The sequence below is a fragment of the Ictalurus punctatus genome, chromosome 3 (genome assembly GCF_001660625.3).
Source record: "Ictalurus punctatus breed USDA103 chromosome 3, Coco_2.0, whole genome shotgun sequence".
NCBI classification, from domain to species: Eukaryota; Metazoa; Chordata; class Actinopteri; order Siluriformes; family Ictaluridae; genus Ictalurus; species Ictalurus punctatus.
The window spans coordinates 16,365,191-16,383,886 of NC_030418.2; the positions used below are offsets into that span (position 1 = coordinate 16,365,191).

The following is an 18,696-nucleotide window of genomic DNA, read 5'->3' on the forward strand; positions in this document are numbered from 1 at the left end:
CATCCTTTTGTTTTTGTTTGACAGCTAATATATTTGTATTTCCAAAACTGAACTGTACATTTAGACAGGCTTACTAACGTTAAGTGTTATAATTTAGCTTCTGCCTGTAATGTTCTCGCAACCCGCAGCCTGCACTCTTTTCTGCTGCGTGTGCACTCTCCAAAACTTCCGCCTGTGGGAGGAGCCAGGTGACGCAGCAGAGCGCGTGACTAGTCGCCTACAGTGATGGGGCGGGGCTAGCATACATTCACAGTCTTTTCATCTTAAAAGCATCATGAAAGCAGAGTATAGTTCATTAAGCATATAAATAACCAAAAATAACTACGAATGTGGGCCCTTCACAAAAACCCTTACTGAAAAATGGCATAAAAATACAATTTAATGAAATAAGTGATTTTCTGAATTCGAACATTCAGAATTATATTTCAAACACAAAAAAGTTTTGTGCATTTTTAAAAAATTTTTTTTTTGGTACAAAACACTGATTTCAAAATTGTTGTCACCATTACAATTAAATTTTATATCCTTGTTCTGGAAGAGAATAAAACATTGAGTCACTTCCTACAATGTACAGAGGTTGGTCCACTCCTTCATGCAGAATATTTTGCCCTCCTTCATATTCTTAAATTGTTCATGTGAATTTCCATCTTCTGTTCAGAACACCGATTTTTAGTAAGGTTCAAACCCAGAGACTGAAATGGACATTGCATAAACACTGATTTTGTGTTTCTGTGTTGATTTGGAAGTATATTTGACTCATAATGTTGTTGTAAGCTCTATGTATGGCCAAGTCTGAACCCCCTGGTAGAGGTAACCAGGTTCTGGTACTCAGCAGAATTCATGATGCCATCTGTTTTCACAACAGCCCCTGAACCACCACCAACAACCACTACCCCAAAGCCTCGATGATCCCGCCTACACATTTTACAGGTGCTTGTCCTTGTATACAGTCCCGTATTTGTCGCTAAACATGTTGCTGGTGTGCATTTAACAAAAAGTTTCATTTTACTGACTCTTATTAAAGTTCAGGCGCTGCATTTTTTAAGGAAGGGATTTTTCATGCAGCATTTCCAAAGAGCTTTTTATTATTTAAAAGTTGCAGTAAACAGCTGATTTTGAAACTGGCTCAACAAAACTGTGCAATTCTAAAACTATGATTTTGTACCATTCCCCTCAGTGTGTCCATAATTCTGATTCTTAGACAATTGTGATTAATGGAATTGTTAATTATAATTTTTTTTTAAATAGCTGTCTTGTGCAGGTCAGCAGTCATCTATCCATCTGTGTTCTTTGGATTTTCCAGTGGTAATGGGTGACAAAGTTTGTGTTTGAAATCGCGTACTGTGACAGTACCTACTGCATTCGATTCAGTACCTACTGCTCAGCTGTCGATACAGTATGTTCTAATCAGTATAAGTGTGTAACATGAATACAATATGGATGTACTATCATCTTGGCATTGTGATGTTACCTACAACTTAAAAAAAGCAGATGCTCTGCCTTAATTTTTTTTATTCTGACAGCTCTTCTGCACCAGTCCCACTGCCTTATGGGATAATGCAGTGTGCATTGGTTCCATACGGCAAAATCGCGGTGGACGCAGTAGGTTATCCAGGTATTTCTCAGCTACTGTTTTATGAATACTGAGAATTCGGAATACTGCTTTTCAGTACTACTGTATAGTAGGGTAGTAGGGGTATTCAGATGCAGCTGAAGAGAATATACATGTGTGCAACCTCATATTTATACCCCAGGGAAACAGGCCAGTTCCTTGTTTTTTGTGTGTGTGTTAGAGCAAAGATACATAGTGGAAAATTTGAATTATTGTGTGTACTGTCTTATATATTTAGTGCTATTTAGGTCTAGTAGAACACACACACACACACACACACACACACACGTACTTTGTCTTGTGAGGAGCTTCAAGTGACAATTATTAATACAGCTAATTAATGCTATGCAACAATAACAACACAGCCCCAGCCCAACCAGCACCAGCACCAGCAAATTGGTAACTATGATGTAATTTACTTTGTCACTGAATTTATTATTATTATTATTATTATTATTATTATTATTATTATTATTATTATTATGTTGCATGTATAGGATTTGTATTTGGTTAGACTTCTTCCAATGCTCCTACAAAAACTGGATACAGCAGTTTACACTCTACAAGTTAAATCCTAGTCTAATAGCTAGACTCCTGTAGGCGCAGCTCTCAACGTTTGACTCATGTTTGGGCTATTACTGCTACTCTAATAACCGGACATTTTTATTGTCAACGAGACGCACTTTCGTATGAAAGAAATTGCTTACTCTGTGGATAGATGTCCGCATGTAGCAGCACATCATGTGCAGCAGAGACACATGAGTTGTAGCGCATGAAAACGCACGCGGCCGTTTTGTGGCTTGAACGGTGGCGCGCGCTTCCTTCTCAGATCAGCTGACTCCCAGTATGCGGAAGAAGTAAATTAGAAACATTAGCTGCGGACAAAGCAGGGTTTAAAACAAAAAAACAAAAACGTTACAGTTTAGAAAATCCAAAGTTTCCAGGAGTGAAAGTGTAAACGTACAGCAGGTTTTGTAACAGGTCTGCTGTTGACATTGTACACGTTTGTGAGCTGTCAGCGAGCTGGAATGGCACACAGCGAGTCAGGGGTTGTTGTGAATGGAACTCAGGTGAGTAGAAGACAGAAGTTCTGGCACTGCAGAGAAACTGCGTTTCTGTTGAATAACAGGACGATTTACAGCGTTGCATGGCTTTTTACAAGAACTTATTAACTACTTTCATTGCCATCAAGTAATAAACAGTGACATGTTATTAAACAAGAGACTATTAAAAACAGTAGGCGGAGTTTCATGCGATTGCAGATGAGCTTTCAGGTACAGCAGTAGGTCTGTTCTGAGATGAGTTTGTTTTTTACTGTATAATATAAATCTATTAGTTGCTCACGTTAAAGCAAGCATATTCTTATATTGAGAGGTTATATAGATTATAGATCAGTTTCTCCCCCTTGTCATTATTTTATTCTTGAATTGAAGGTGTCCTACATTGGACATGATTGTGAGCTCGTCCCAGAGTTTCTTGCAGCTAATTATGGAAGCTCTGCAAAACGACTAGATCTTAGCTTCAACCAACTCAGGTAAGGTGTCTATACCACCAACGCCAACATTAAACACCTAATGCATTAAGGGACTATGACTCAGATAGTCTGAAGTTGCTTGCTGTGACATTATCACGTTAAAAGGTGAAGCAGCACTGCCATGACAAGTGTCACTTGCTGTCTAGACACTTGGATGCTGAAGTTTAACCAAGGAGCTGAATGTATTGTTTGAGTGTTTCTTGAACCTCCATGTTATTCTCTGTTTGGTGCTGGTTTCTAAGTTCACTGCAAGATGTCCCTTGTATTCCACACTTCTGCTTCGTTATTGCTCTGGCATTACACCATTTCTGTGGTTACCACTTTGCAAATGCAATTTTATTGCATTCATTTCTTTTGAAATTCTTGACTCTGCCTGTACATCTATCTATCTATCTATCTATCTATCTATCTATCTATCTATCTATCTATCTATATCTATCTATCGATCCATCCCCCCATCCATCTGTCTGTCCGTCCGTCCGTCCTTCTGTCAGAAAAAAGTTTTAGATAAAAAATGTTGCTAGGGTAGTACCCTCAGGGGTACATGTGTGTACCTTTTAATATACCGTATCTTCCACCTGGAAACGTGGACAGAGTGTACCTTTAAAAATGATTTAAGATAATGAAAAATGGAGTATAATTTGTTTGTAGAGTAAACCTTTAAAGATACTAAAATTGCAAAATGTGTAATATTGAGAGTACCACTGCAGTGACAAGGAAATGTCCAGTTTAGAAGTAGTACCCAATGTATAGTTAAGTACCTTGTTTTATCTATCTATCTATCTATCATCTATCTATCTATCTATCTATCTATCTATCTATCTATCTATCTATCTATCTATCTATCTGTCTACTGCGTGAAGTTGCTTACTGTCAGACAGAATACTTATGAGTGTTTGCCCGAATGACAGCACCGTCACAGGATATGAAACATTTGACTCAGTTTACCTGCTGTGCATGTAGACACAATTTTGAATTAAGTGCAATTTAATATCTGCATTACGTGCATTATGCGGTTTGGAATGTCATCGTGGCATCAAAGGGCCTGGGCTCGGCGCTGGCATGCTGTGGTTGTATGAAAGGTCTGATCAATAAATGTGACATGTTAATGCCGAGCAAATAGAATAAAAGATTCCTTTGACAGGATATGAAGAAGCACCTTGTGGCAGGCGGGGAGGCGAATGCCATTTCACCAGCAGGACTAGCAAAGTTGATCTGACAACTAAAAGAGAAGAGATGATGGTTATAAGGTGCTTTTGTTTCAGACTTCTTTTCTTGACCTGTCAGGCCTTGAAGGACTCTGAATGGGCCTCTCTTTGTCATGTGAAAATTGTCATCTTGAGGCAGTTATCTGTGCTGAAAATGTGGATTCTTCCATTTAATTGATTCGCCTTGCGCTCAAGACTGTCAGATTAATAATTGTTAAACCCTGTGCTGCTTCAGCGTGTCGTGCAGAAATATGCGCTTATCAGTGCATTAATATTCCTAATGAGCCTGAGTGGCTTACCAGCATTGGGTAAAATCAGAGTTTGCTTTTTCATTTGCTGGAAATGCTACAAGCAAAGCATGCACTGTGTGAATTTGGACACGATCTTAACAGAACTCATCTTCCTTATGCTGATGATACACTTTTTTGGATAGAGACAAATAAATGTGGGTTTGGGTTTTATAAGAGCGCATTGCTATTTTCCATTTCACCTAAACCATTATCCTACTATTTGAACATCATGTAAAGTTTCACTATCGAATGAATGCCACAAACACTTAAATGTAGAAAGAGGAGACAGAGAGACTGTACTATACTTCTGCTGCGAATTCAGCCTGTAGAACTCTTGTTGCTTTTGTTGCTTTTTGTCTCCTTTTGGAGGTTGGAGTTAAGTGTGAACATTTGTAAGTGTAATTCGGCATGCAGACAGGCATGTGATCACAATCAGGAAACGCGGTATATGAAACTTGCTCTTTGTAATGTGCAGACAAAGCTGTCAGTGTGAACATGTATTAAACGGAAAAGGCCTAACATTCATCCATCCATCCATCCATCCATTTTCTGTAATGCTTATCCTACACAGGGTCACGGAGAAGCCTGAAACCTTTCCCAGGAGAATTTGGGTACAAGGTGGAGACACCCTGGATGGGGTGCCAACCCATCGCAAGGCACAATCACGCACACACTTTCACACCCATGGACAATTTGAAATGCCAATCAGCCTACAACCTACAATCTTTGGGCTGGGGGTGGAAACCAGAGTACCCAGAGGAAACCCCCTGAAGCACGTGGAGAACATGAAACCTCCATGCACACAGGGCAGAGGAGGGAATCTTACCCAACGTTCGAAGCAAATGTACTAACCACTAAGCAACCGTGGCCCCTGTAGTTCTCATAATATTTTCCCCCTCTTTTACTTAGTATGTCAGTGTAGCGCTCAGACTGAAGAGAATGGTGTCAAAGTCTGTTCCTGTTTGTATGCATGTGATATCACATTCAGTTTATCAGACCGTTTCACATGATGCTATTTGCCAAGGGTTAACGTTAAACAGGCATGATGGTGAGGCAGCACCTGTCCAAAGCCAAAGTGCAGAGAACTAGCAGATGATGGGCTCGAGAGGTAATCCCAAGATGGGGTTCAGGAGCAACCTGTCATATAGCATAATGCTGTGGGTTATTGGATGCTGAAAACAGAGAAGATCTTATTTTCTTGTCTAGTCCTGTCCAGATGATCTGCAAGCAGGATGCATATCATCCACAGAGGTTCGATGGCCACTGTGTCATCAGAACTGGCTCGGATAACTTGCTCAGATATAAGCTTGGATCACCAGTCAGGTTGGAGGATCATACATGCCTGGGGAATCTGTGAGCACATCATGGTTATGAGTGCCTGGTTCCTGTAATCAGGGACTATTAAAAGACAAAGGGTAGTGAGGAGACATGGTATCTTTTGATCAATGTTGTGTTCTCGTAGAATCGCAGGCCAAAAATATAAAACATTTAAATATGTTAACTTCATTGCATGAAATTGCATCATGATGTGCTTCGATGAGCACATCAAGTTGTGCAGTTTGGCTTTCTTTGTTGTTACAAGCACCAACAAAAGTTATGGGTTAAGTTATATGGGCTTTCTGTTATATGGGTTTTCTGGAACCAAGGACTGGGTCTAAGCCATGTACTGTTTTTTTTCATAGTCTGTGTTAGCACAGTTTTTATAGTGAGCCTGTTCAGGAATTGCGCTGGAACTGGAGTCTGTTCCTGGAACCTCTGGTCATGAGATGGGAATACGTCCCGGTGAGATAACAGTCACTCTCAGGGAACCATGCACATCCACATTCACACACCCGTTCTCACCAGGGGTAAAGTATACTGCGTTCAACTTACCTCACAAATGGGAAATTGGAATTACATCATTTTCGACCTCTGTGCATTTGAGCTACAAATTGGGGAAAACCACAGATGCCTCCATGTTTGTCTTTTGTTAAAAACAAAGCTAGCTATATGTGATGAATGATGTATATTTACCTCCACAAAACACTGAACTGTATAGTCAATGTTTGATTTAACAAGCAAATATGTCTTTGTAGATTGATCTATAGCAAAGTGAAAAGTGCTGCTTTGTTCCCTGTTGATGCTGTGAGCAGCCATGTTGATTTGATGTCACTTGTTGAGGACTCAGATTAAACCAGTGATATAGGGCATAGTGACAAGCTGTTGTTTGTTAGATCTTATTATATTTAATATTTTACCAGTTGATTTAGTTGATTTACCAGTTGATCTCTCGGAATGAGAGCATCAGATTTTATTGATTGGTAGGTTTAGTTGCTGCTGAGTGAGTAAGAATACTGATAGACATGGACAGACATAGAAAAGTAGAGAACCATGTTGCTGCTGCACTCAGGGTACTGAAGGAGGAACCCCCCTGTAGCAGATCTTTACGGTGGTGCTGTGGAGGCGGAGGATAGGATGCGAAATCTCCTAGCACGTATCCAAGACAGTCGGGATCATAAAGGGTTACATGGACATATAGAGTTTCATGGCTGAACTAGACATTTATGTAATGCCGTTGTCAACCCCAAGGTCATTTTACAGTTTGAAAAGACAAATGCACATTAAAAAATATTATATAATAAATAATATCATTTGTTTAATAAATAATAAACCAACAAATGAACAAACAAAACAAACTAACTGCAGAGTAATATGTTGAGGTGGCATTCTAGTGGCTTGGCTGATCTCATACATGATGGCTAACATAGCTATGGCCAAACACAGTGCACATAGTCACAGCGCCAACAAGAACCACCATGCCAGTGATCTATGAAAAGCACAGCCACATAAGTTCTAGAAGCACAATGCAGCACCGAGAGTCGAGCAACGACAGCACCAAACAGCACAAGTTGAAACCCCTTGCCATGTATAAATGCAACAGAGAGGGTAAAAGTGCTCAGGTGCTGCGCAATTTAACTTAATACAAAAAAAAACAATAGCAGAATTTCAACGTCTATCTTTCTGTCTGTGGCATTCCTGTTTCACTGCATTATGTCTGTTCTCTAATTTACATACTGGTAGGAAATATAAATATTATAATATGGATTGCATATATGAAAATGTCGTTAGATGTTTGTTATAGTCTCGTAGTCCTTAAAACGAATCTTTAACCAGGGACTATAGAATTGTTTTGGAATTCTATAATTGAATGAAGTTAATTTTATATATATATTTAGAATTTCACCTCCTGTAGCCTCAGAAGCACTTTGCTTGCCCAGCTGATCAAGGACATTTTTCTATAACTGTTTTTTTTTTTTTTTTTGGAAACTTTGTGTACTACACTTAACCTTCACCATATCACCCATCTGTACGAAAGTACACAGCAGTTGTTTCCTGGATCTGCATGTACAGTATGTTAGCAAGAAAGCCTATACAGTTTAAAGACTAATCAAATATGCTAACTTTAAGTGTCAGTGGCCTGTCATAATAAGACGTATGTAGTCAGATGAAAGGAGAGTAAGGAGACAAAGTGTGGCATCTGGTTACAGTGAGAAATGAAATAAAACCCGTGTACGGACTGTCAGCAGTGTCGTTTTATATTCATATCTAAAGCACATTATGATATTACTCTGCAGCTTATGCCTCACTCAACTGTCTCTCTTCATTCGTCATGAATAACACTGTAATTCTTTCAAGCCCTTGCATTTCGACATCAGAAGCATCCTGTTAATTGACAAATGAGAGTCAGCGGCATGAAGTGCTCCCTCTCCATCAAAGTTAGGTGGAATGGTGCCGTTATTGGCACGAGTCAGGAAGAGGCATCGCTCAGCACCAAAACGAGAAGTGACAAAGGAAGAAGGGGCTGTCATTGTCCTGTGGGTATGCTCAATCTGCAACAATACCAGTATGCAGATAAAATGTCAGTTAAAAGAGTGTGAGGGGGAGAAACTGTCGGAATGAGGTCTTCAAATCACTTAGCTGAGAAAGGGAGTGGAAATTGATGCTTGAGCAGAAATGAGAATTTTCCATATCTGATCTATCAAGCTTACTTAGCACTAATATTTGGAAGCAGCCTTGAATATCTCTCTTGTATTAGGAAATATGCAATGTTCTTTAAGCTTAACTGGCTTATAAGACAGCATCTTCTAGTTTGAATGCATAATGTATGCATTTTCATTTGGAGCACAGCTTTTATCAATCAACTAGGCAATGATAAAACACATTTAATTTATCTGAACAAATTGTAACACAGTGATTTCTTCAAGCAGTGACGAGCTGACAGGACGGGTAGTAATAATAATAATACAGACTTCTTTTAGATGCATTATTCTTGACAAGTTTGTTCCTGGCTGTTCTGTTAATGGACATTTTTTGTTTGCCTCTTGCGCATCATTTAAGACGTAACACAATTAGGTTTAAAAAAAAACAAAAAAACTATTATATACTGGTATTTCAAGAAAACACAAGAGGAAATGAAAAGAATAAATATCACCACGTTTACAGTATCTTGGGATCACAGAGTAACTGCATTTGTTGGGAAAAGTTGACTGACAGGGAAAACAGTGTTTTTATATTTTTACTTATCAGATAAATTCATTTCCCCCTGCTGTTACCACATATAATATAGAGAATAGGATCTCTGAGATTGCTGCAAGCTTGTTCTTGACCTCAGCGATACATCTTAAGGAAGTTATTCATTTTCATGTAATCTCTTGCTTTTAAATATTGTTTATAAATTCATTGTATAGCATATTTTCTCTTTCCCTTTTATTATTATTATTATTATTATTATTATTATTATTATTATTATTATTATTATCATCCTTCCATCCATCCATTTTCTGTACCGCTTATCCTACACAGGGTGGCGGGAAACCTGGAGCTTATCCCAGGGGTCTCAGGGCACAAGATGGGGTACACGCTGGGTGGGGTGTCAACCCATCGCAGGGCACAATCACACTACAGACAATTTAGAGATGCCAATCAACCTATAACTCATTGGACTGGGGGAAGAAACTGGAGTGCCCAGTGGAAACCTCCGAAGCATAGGGAGAACATGCAAACTCAACACACTCAGGGTGGAGGTGGGAATCCAACTCCCAACCCCAGAGGTGCTTGGCAAATGTGCTAACCTCTAAGCCCTCAGTGCCCCCTATTATTATTATTATTATTATTAGTATTATTATTATTATTATTATTATTATTATTATTATTATTATTATTATTATTCATCCGTTCTCTATATTGCTTATTATACACAGGGTAGTGGGGAGGCCTTAACCCAGGGAATACCCTGGACGTGGTGCCAACCAATCACAGGGCACAATCGCGCACACACACTAACCACTAAGCCACCGTGACCCCATTATTATTATTATTATTATTATTATTATTATTATTATTATTATTATTATTATTATTAAGTAGTATTACTTGTCTACATATCTTGTACTAGTTTACCTAATTCTTATTAGAAGCAGGACTGTAATCCATGTGCATGAGGCAGTGCAAAATGCTGCTGCAGAGTGGCCTTTGCCAAAACAGATGGTCCAAGCAACAACAAGGAAAGATCATCAAGTCCCACCAGATTAGTTTTGAAAAGTTCTTGCAAGCAAGTCATACAATCTGTGTTTGAGTAAAATTATTTTTTATCTGATGAAACATGCTGTAGCCAAATTGAGGCAACATGGTCTTTACTGGGAATTCGCTCCGTCCTAGTACCGCTGAGAGGATTCCAAAACATAGCTGTCAATCCACTGAATGTAGTAAATTGACTTAACTAGATGTTTATAACTTTGCCATGACTATAGTAAGCAGTTACTTAACTAACCCTTTAATGAAGTTGCTATACTGTGTAAAGCTCTAGTGTATCCTCTTGGACATTATTTCGAGGATACAAACCTGTGTGCGTTTCCAATGGTGTGAATTTAGCCCATGAATCATCATAACACTAAGTCACATCATAACATGTCATGTGAAAAGTATGAGAATGTAAAAGGTTGTATGTTGTTTTCTTCCATAAGACTGTCTTCATTCATTATTATGAGTTATACAAGGTTCCAGACCATTCAAAAGGGGTTACAAACTCCTTTGCAATATTTTTCACTGTACTGAGCATGTCTGAAGGAATAAGAGACAAAACATATGGACAACTGAAGCGATAAAGTAAATTACTATTGCTTCTGACATTGTGCAGCTCTGAAATAATTCCTAAATATTGTCAGTATATGTAGGGTATAAAGCATTGAGTAGTCAGATCCAAAAATGTCTTCAGTATGTGTATGATATTATAGTTATACAGAGCTCTAGAGAGGTAGGCCTTATCCTGCCAGCACCATCTCCGTGGTATAGTTCCCTCCAACAATATGGCATAAATCATGGTTTTATTGTTACAATGCAGCAAAAGACCCCCGATGGCAAAAGAATTGTCTTTAAATCACCGGCAGCATTACCATCAGCCAAATCTCCTTCCAAACTACTGTACTGTACTGTCTGCTCCCAGCAAATCCTACGCAGTCGGTGTTGAATAGAACCAAGCATCTTTATGTTCTCTTTTTGTTAGAATTATAGAATTAGTTTTATATATATATATATATATATATATATATATATATATTGGGTATGAATGCCATTCCCTTTATAACTGCATCTCGATTTTTATTGTATATCCCAAGACTGATGGTGTGCCTATGACAGAGTGATTTACAGACCTTTAGTTTTCTGTGGCACGGCTTTAGAGGGCATAGCTGATGTGCAGCCAGCACTTTGGAGGGGTTGAATAAAAGTTGACATTTTATTGGCTTTAAGGAAGAGAGAATAGGAAGGCGAGTCACACACGCGAGACGGTAATAGTTTCTGTACTTTCGGATTTCTGAGTTCTGCCAACTGTCACATTGTTTCCTTTGAAACAAAGGAGAAATTTATTGGGTATTATTTAGAAACATGTCAGTGTTAATGACTACAGCTATGATTTCAATTATCACCCACTAAATATAGCTTAATTCACTGTGCCGGTGGACCTAATGAGTGAATCTGACATCATTTGTCAAGAATTCGATACCATTCCATTTTAATATTTTATGCTGATCGCTGGTTTCATTTTCCTCCCTTGCATTTGGCATGGTGGAAGGGCCATGTCCCTCATGGATTGTTGTACCGTCAGCGTTATGTAGTTCAGAGTCTTCCCAGGGATATATTTTTTCCATTGACAGAAATCCAATTAGTTTTAGTACACAGTCTGGCTGAATAAAAAAGCCTCTTAAAACCTACAATATCTTTCCTTAGCGCTTTAGCAGAACACAAAGTCCGTGATGGATTTTTACAGCTTTGCCTGATCAGGTCCAGCATGGCTGACAAGCATTTTAGAAACCATTTAACCCCTCTTTCTCATTCTTTCAATGAAATGTATTCTTAATGCATAGATCATTATTGTAGTTCATTTTCAAACGTTTATGTGTACACCTTAATTGTTTAAAAATGAAAAATACAAGCTCTGCCCAGGACCCAAGCTGCCCATATCATCAATGTGCTGAGTTAGAGAAGCACTAGCTGTCCGTGGATTTTTTCCAGCTGACGTCCACCATCAAGCACAGCCATCCCGCTGATTAATGATGTAAGCAACTCCGAGGTATGGAACTTATTAGTACTTTGAAGCGAAAAAGGGTCTGTCATTCTTTAACTTCCCCTGCACGCTTTCCAGTAGGGAAAAAAGTTCGCAGTTTGGAAATGGAACAAAGGAGTTTCCCCTCAGTGTTGCCCTCTGTGTGTGTTTGCTTCATGACACTTTGTCTCCCACAGCCTCTCCTGGAGAGACAGGCCTGAAAAGTGAAGACAGATACGCAGACGTTATCGTGCCAAGACTTGTGGATTGTAGCCCTTTTGTGTGTTTTCAAGTTTTGGGTACAATTTCTCGAGCGGACGATATGATAAATGTTGACACTCTGTGAATTTATCCGACCACTATAAAACACACCATGAACCCTGTCATTAGGAATTTACTCTTCCAAAAGCTCGTCATTATTAGGAAATATTTGCCAAAACATTTCGCGGATAGACTCTGCCCAGAATAATAAGTCTAGCCTCGATGTTTTGACTGCTGTTAAGCAGTGACGTGCCACCTGCAGAGTGATGAACTGGAGTGTACTGTCCAAATTGCTTGCTTTGCAAACGTGCACTGGCCCAGAGAGGAGCACATTTTTCCCCCCTGTGCAGAAGACCATAGAGGGTTTAAACAGCTGCTGCAGATTTTGAACACAGCTGCAGAACATTTCCCTTTGCTCACTTCAGAGTCATTCACAGGCATAGCACACCTCTGTTACTGCACTTAAAAAAAATAATAAATAAATAAATCACAATCTTTCTATTCTGAAAATACACTGTCAGTGTTGTTTCCATAATATCTTCACTATTAGTCTTTCCAACATTCAGAATTGTTTTTATTTATTATTTTTGTGCGTTGCGAGTGTGTTGTTATCAGCTTTCCGTACATTTTGATCCTTTTTTCCCCCCAGCAAGATATCTCCTTAGTTTGTCCTAGTATGAATAATTTTGTTTGGGTTTACAGTAAACAACCATATTTACCTTACTGCTCTGTGAATCCAGACATTTGGTGACGCTTTTAAAGTGCTTTCCTCTCACTGCCTTTGGGTTTGAGCGAACAGTCATCTTTTATATCTGGGCCAGAGGGTTTTCGTAGCGCACCTGATAACTGGCTTCAAAACGCCTGGCAGTTGAGGATGAGGAAGAGGAGGAAGATGAAGAGGCACTGGGATATTCTCCTGAGCATGCTCTTTACAGACAGACAGCCTCAACTGCCCCAACACAAGCTGCACTCGTCTGATCTGAGGAGCGTTTGTGTGTCAAATAAGATGAAAGCCTTTCAGGTGAAATCCCTTTACTGGCCCCTGCTGTAGAAGGCCTCATCGGAGCTATAGTGAAGGAAGAAATTTAACAGAGCAGCTATATAGAGTGTCTCTTTCTGTTTGCACTGGGTTTGGACAGAAGCACATATTCATAGTTTTGTCATATATAGCACAGTGAAATGTTTAGACAGAACCCTCCTTAATGGCAAGCTTAAAAGTTGCATCGAGCTCACACTGAGCTTACAGCGAGCCGGGACATGCACCATGAGAACTAAGAGCGTTTCAAACTTTCATTTCTGCTGGAATGTGCAGCATGTGACTATGGATAAAAAAAAGGAACAAGGGCAGTATTTGAAGGCCGGCTATATTGATGTCTGTTTTTGTAACAAGCCCAAGCACTCATTTTAGAGCGTGGGTTTGAGTTTTGCAAAGACGTCTTGTGATGGTTGACTTAATGTCATTAAAATATTCCACAGGCCTCCACAGAGACCGAGACTGTTCGGACTGAGACACACATCTGCCTCTTGTCCAATGGATATGACTCTCTATCCTTAGATATCCCCCTTTAGTAATAGATTGTAGATGACATGTTGAGCATTCGCTATTCTGTTATTATGTGCAAACAGATTTACATCCTATTTGGCTTGTTTCTAATTTTTGTGTGTTCTCCTACTAACATTTTACCAGGGGTATCTTAATGAGAACGGATCGGAAGACTCTTTGACTATAGTTATTGTGTCCTCCTCTCTGGTAAAGTATGTTGAGGATATTATAACTGAATGCCTGTTAGCACTTCAGGACTGAGAATTGGATGTTTTGACCCTGTGTTTGGGTTTATGCACAGTAGCGGTCTTCAGACAGAGCACGACTGGCTGTTCAGCGGGTTTGTGTTCTGTACTCTTTCCTCACCCTTAATTTGCTTTTACTATGCCTGTCAATCAGCCCGAGAGGCAAATGTGGTCTTTATTGTCCTGTTTTGTGTGGATACTACAGTGCGTTTTATTCAGCGTGCTAGACTTCATGCTGTAGCCACACATGTACTGTCTTTGTCCAATGAGCCAGAGATAAAAATAACACAGTGCTGCTCTGTGCAGAGACAGTTGCAGACAGTCGGCTGTGTGTTATGAGTGTAGATCCTTCCATAGCCCAAGCAGGCAGGGCAGTTTAAATTAATTATTAGTTTTATAGCAGCCCCTCAGGCCGTGCTGAGACAGCTGAGCCCTAAAGGGGGCTAATCCGGCCCTGCTTTACAGAAAATCAATGCTGGCCTTTGGTGCTGGCATGCCATCCAGGTAGGGGGACACATGTCAGATAACTCCTGATTTTTTCATGAGGTGTATTTTGAAGTTGTAAAACCAATGGGAGGTAGCTGGAGGTGCTGAAAATGAAAGGAATATCCAGAAGTTAGCAAGGGTTGGCTGGATTTCTTGTTGAGGGGTCAGACAAGTGCTTCCAGAAATTTGAACTGAATGGAGTATACATAATGGAGTGTGTATATGTATGTGTGTGTGTGTGTATATATATATATATACGCCATGAAAATAGATTTACTAACATTAGTGCTTTTTGTCAGGGAATAAGGCAGAACTATAATGATTGATTGACAAAAACTGTAAAGGTACGATAAAAATATTTAACGGTAAGAATAAAAGAATGTGATTATTTCTTAATAAATCTTGACGATAATGGATACTTGAGACAATTTGTGCATTAAACGTTGCCTTGACAAACTGCACATGTTTTCAGCTGCCAGATGAATTGTAAAGTAGGAAATATAACCATATGCAGTCTCTTCTGTTTTATTTCCCAAATTCGGTTTTAATCTTTTCCTATTTCATGGCTTTTTGAAATATATTAGTCCTCTGTAACATCAGAAAGTATCATTTCAGCATAGGTTTTTAAATAAAGTTAACACTCAAAGAGAGTAGATTATGTCATTATTTTGAACTGTTCTAGATTTTCGTCTATTTAAACCAGTCAGAGTAAGATTATGCTGTTATACTGCTTATACTGCTTTAATGAGCAGCATTTGCTTCCCTCCTTGTGCCTGCCTCTATGTTCTAACAGTGTGTGTCTTCACAAGTCATTGTGACTCTGAATTGTAGTTACTGGTCTCCTGCTTAGCCCTAAACTTGCCAGTGTGTTACTCATTCATGTAAAATATTTTTATTATTATTATTTTTACATTTGATTAATTAATGTATTTATTTATTTAAAAAACAAAGCCGTTACATCAGTGAGTGTAGCAGGTACAGCTCTGAGTGAACTAAGCTAACAAAAGTATGTATTGATTATTGCTTGGATGTAATTCCCAATAGAGCCTCGCAGCTAACTAGCATGACTGTACATAAATGAATGATGTAAAAGAAATCTATACAAAGGCTTCATAGTGAGACCTCTCAGAGGTTACAAAGTGCACATTATTTTTTGTCAGTGATGCTGATTTTTTACTGTCGCACAATCACTTACATTCGTGCGAAAAAGAACAAGTATTTTAAATTAATAATGAATAGACTAAACAACTAAAACCTACCAGTTACAGTCTAATTTTATAAAGCATTCTAATTTACAAATAGATTAATGAAAAATAAGGTGTTTACAATTTCAGCACTCAGAAAGTGTCAGGTCAACCAGACCAAAAAAAAAAACAGTGTGTCTGTCCGTCTGTCCGTCTGTCTGTCTGTCTGTTTCTCTCTCTCTCTCTCTCTCTCTCTCTCTCTCTCTCTCTCTCTCTCTCTCTCTCTCTCTATATATATATATATATATATATATATATATATATATATATATATATATAGACACACACAATTAAAAACTTATATATAATATATATAAATAAATAATTATATACATAAGTGTTAAATAAAGTAATACATTTATTTACCATTAAGATTGCATTTTTTAGAAATGTATTTATAGTTGATTATGTAATTTTTCATACACATGGCCACATTTCAAACATTTTTAACATACAATTTTTCATTTAACAACAGAAAAATGACCAACAACACACACAAAAAAAGATTTTTGCATGACACAAGCTGTTGCAGTTACAGCAGTTTTCTATGGTTGTACCATTTTGGTTGTGACACATGATTTTCCAGTTTTTTTTATTTATTTTTTTTAATTAACAGGCATGTACTTAGACCTTTGTAGAAATTCTTGTGCTCAGAAGTAACATTATTATGATAATAACACATTTTAGTGGATTTCCTAGGGCGTAGCCACCTGACACTTTTTTATATATATATATATATATAAGTACTTGGACTTGACCCATAACATGCTGGTGCAGTAGATATCTCTCCATATACAGTAATAACAGGGTCCATTAAGGTCCCTTCTGTGATGTCTGTTTTGAAGTGCTCTTTGCGGTAAATGTTTTTCATGACTTCGTTTACGACCTTATAGATGACTGCAGTAGGCATTCCCACTTTGATGTCTCCAGTGTAAGCTTCATCAATTCAGATTGTAGCACACAGAAAGAAACATGCTAGTAAGAAATATGCATTGTACTACTGGCAGCTTAAGCGGTCGTGCTAATCATTTTACAGTTGCTAATATTTGCAAGTATGTTTCATGTGGAGTAAAAAGGAAACTAATAGTAGTTTTCAGGCAGGGTAAACCGAAGATCAGTTTTATTTTGAAATATATTAGTCTAACTTAGTAGGAGATGGAGATGACTGACATCTTTAATAATAGCTTGGTAGGTAGCTGTAGCTTGCTCAAGTTCCCAAGCAAGAGCTACCGAATGTTAGAGAAACTCCCCATGTCCAGTGACAAAGCTAGCTAATATGGGAGGGATATGTCAAAATGAGTCAAAAGAGTCAGTGAGTTAGTCATCAGACAAGTTACTTTGTTTGCTTGTTACTTCCTTTATTGATTGAGTGATTTACTAGGGGTGGGTGTATATTGATATATTTAAAACTTTTACATTAGTTCATATAGTTATCATACTGTGTATTTGTCATACAGTTCCTGACATAGTCAGCACGTACAGACAGTGATGACTAGTCATTATATTGAATAGCGGGGCTAAAACAATTTATATTACCTGTCACTAACTTCATGTTAGTAGTATGAAACTGAGTCTTAATAGTATGGGATCTCATCATGGGCATAAAACTATTACACATTAAATATACAAGTAGAAACCGTACACACACACACACACACACACACACACACACACACAGTAAACAGAAAAGCAAGCAGCACTTACAGTTACCTAGCTTTCTTTCAAACCAAGGAACACAAGACATTCTGTAGTTTGACTTGAGTCATCAATAAAGTAATCCACCTGATTCATGTTTATTACACCAGCTATTTTGATGCACATGCCATTTCTTAGTCACGCCTGATGACATATGGCTGTATCAGTGAATCAGGCTTTCATAAATTACCACAATTTATTTAGTATGTAGGATACATTTCATTCTGTCATTTGACATTTGACTGGATGTGTGAATGTACAGTATGGGCTCAGAAGAAATCAGCCCCAGCCTCTGCATTTTTCTTGACCGCTGTTGGTGCTATTGTTCTTGCTTCCAAAAAAGAAAAAAGAAGAAAAAAAAGGCAAAAGTAAAATTAAATATACTTAAAACTAATACAAGCAGAAAAAAAAAGTTGGAATACAAAGATATTGGAAAACAAAGAAACCAATTCCATCCAAACCTGTAAGAGATACAGCCTGAAAAAGGTGAGAATTGCTTGTAGCACAACAATGTTGCAATTTAAAGTAGGTCATAACATTGTGGCCTAATGTTAACAACAACAACAACAACAACAACAACAACAACAACAACAACAACAGCCACCACCAATGAGCTAGTTTCAGCAAAGCAAATCTGTGGGATCATCTCAGTTGTGTGGAAATACAGTACTTCACACTAAAGAACCCTTTTTGGATTAATTTTTTTAGAAACAGAAACTCAATTAGAATTTATTTTTGTTAGATTAATTTTATTATATTTATACTTTGTGTGAAAAAGGGGTTTTCTGCTTCCTTTTAAAGCTTAGTAGTTCTTTAAAGAAAAAAATATCAATCTTTAAATAATATCTATCTTTAAAGATCACCCTACCTATAGATATGTGTGGAAACACTAAGTACTTTTTATCAGTCATGCTGTGCTGAAGGGATCAGAAGATTTCAACTCGCATATGGAAATAAAGTTACTGTTGCACATCTTTACAGGAATTAGAAATTCTTAGA

At 38.1% G+C, this 18,696-nt stretch overlaps 1 protein-coding gene across 2 annotated transcripts in view; it reads left to right on the forward strand.

The window, feature by feature from the left end:
- The first annotated feature begins 2,174 nt into the window (after positions 1 to 2,174).
- Positions 2,175 to 18,696, forward strand: part of lrmda (leucine rich melanocyte differentiation associated) — a 262,998-nt gene continuing 246,476 nt past the window's right edge. Inside the window, exons 1-2 of one of the 2 annotated variants that reach the window (XM_017464133.3) lie at positions 2,396 to 2,682; positions 3,046 to 3,146. In XM_017464133.3, coding sequence (XP_017319622.1) covers positions 2,641 to 2,682; positions 3,046 to 3,146 — 143 coding nt within the window. In that variant the 5' untranslated portion in view covers positions 2,396 to 2,640. Of the gene's footprint in view, positions 2,683 to 3,045; positions 3,147 to 18,696 lie in introns of both variants that reach the window. The other variant, XM_047154240.2, reaches the window with a different exon arrangement.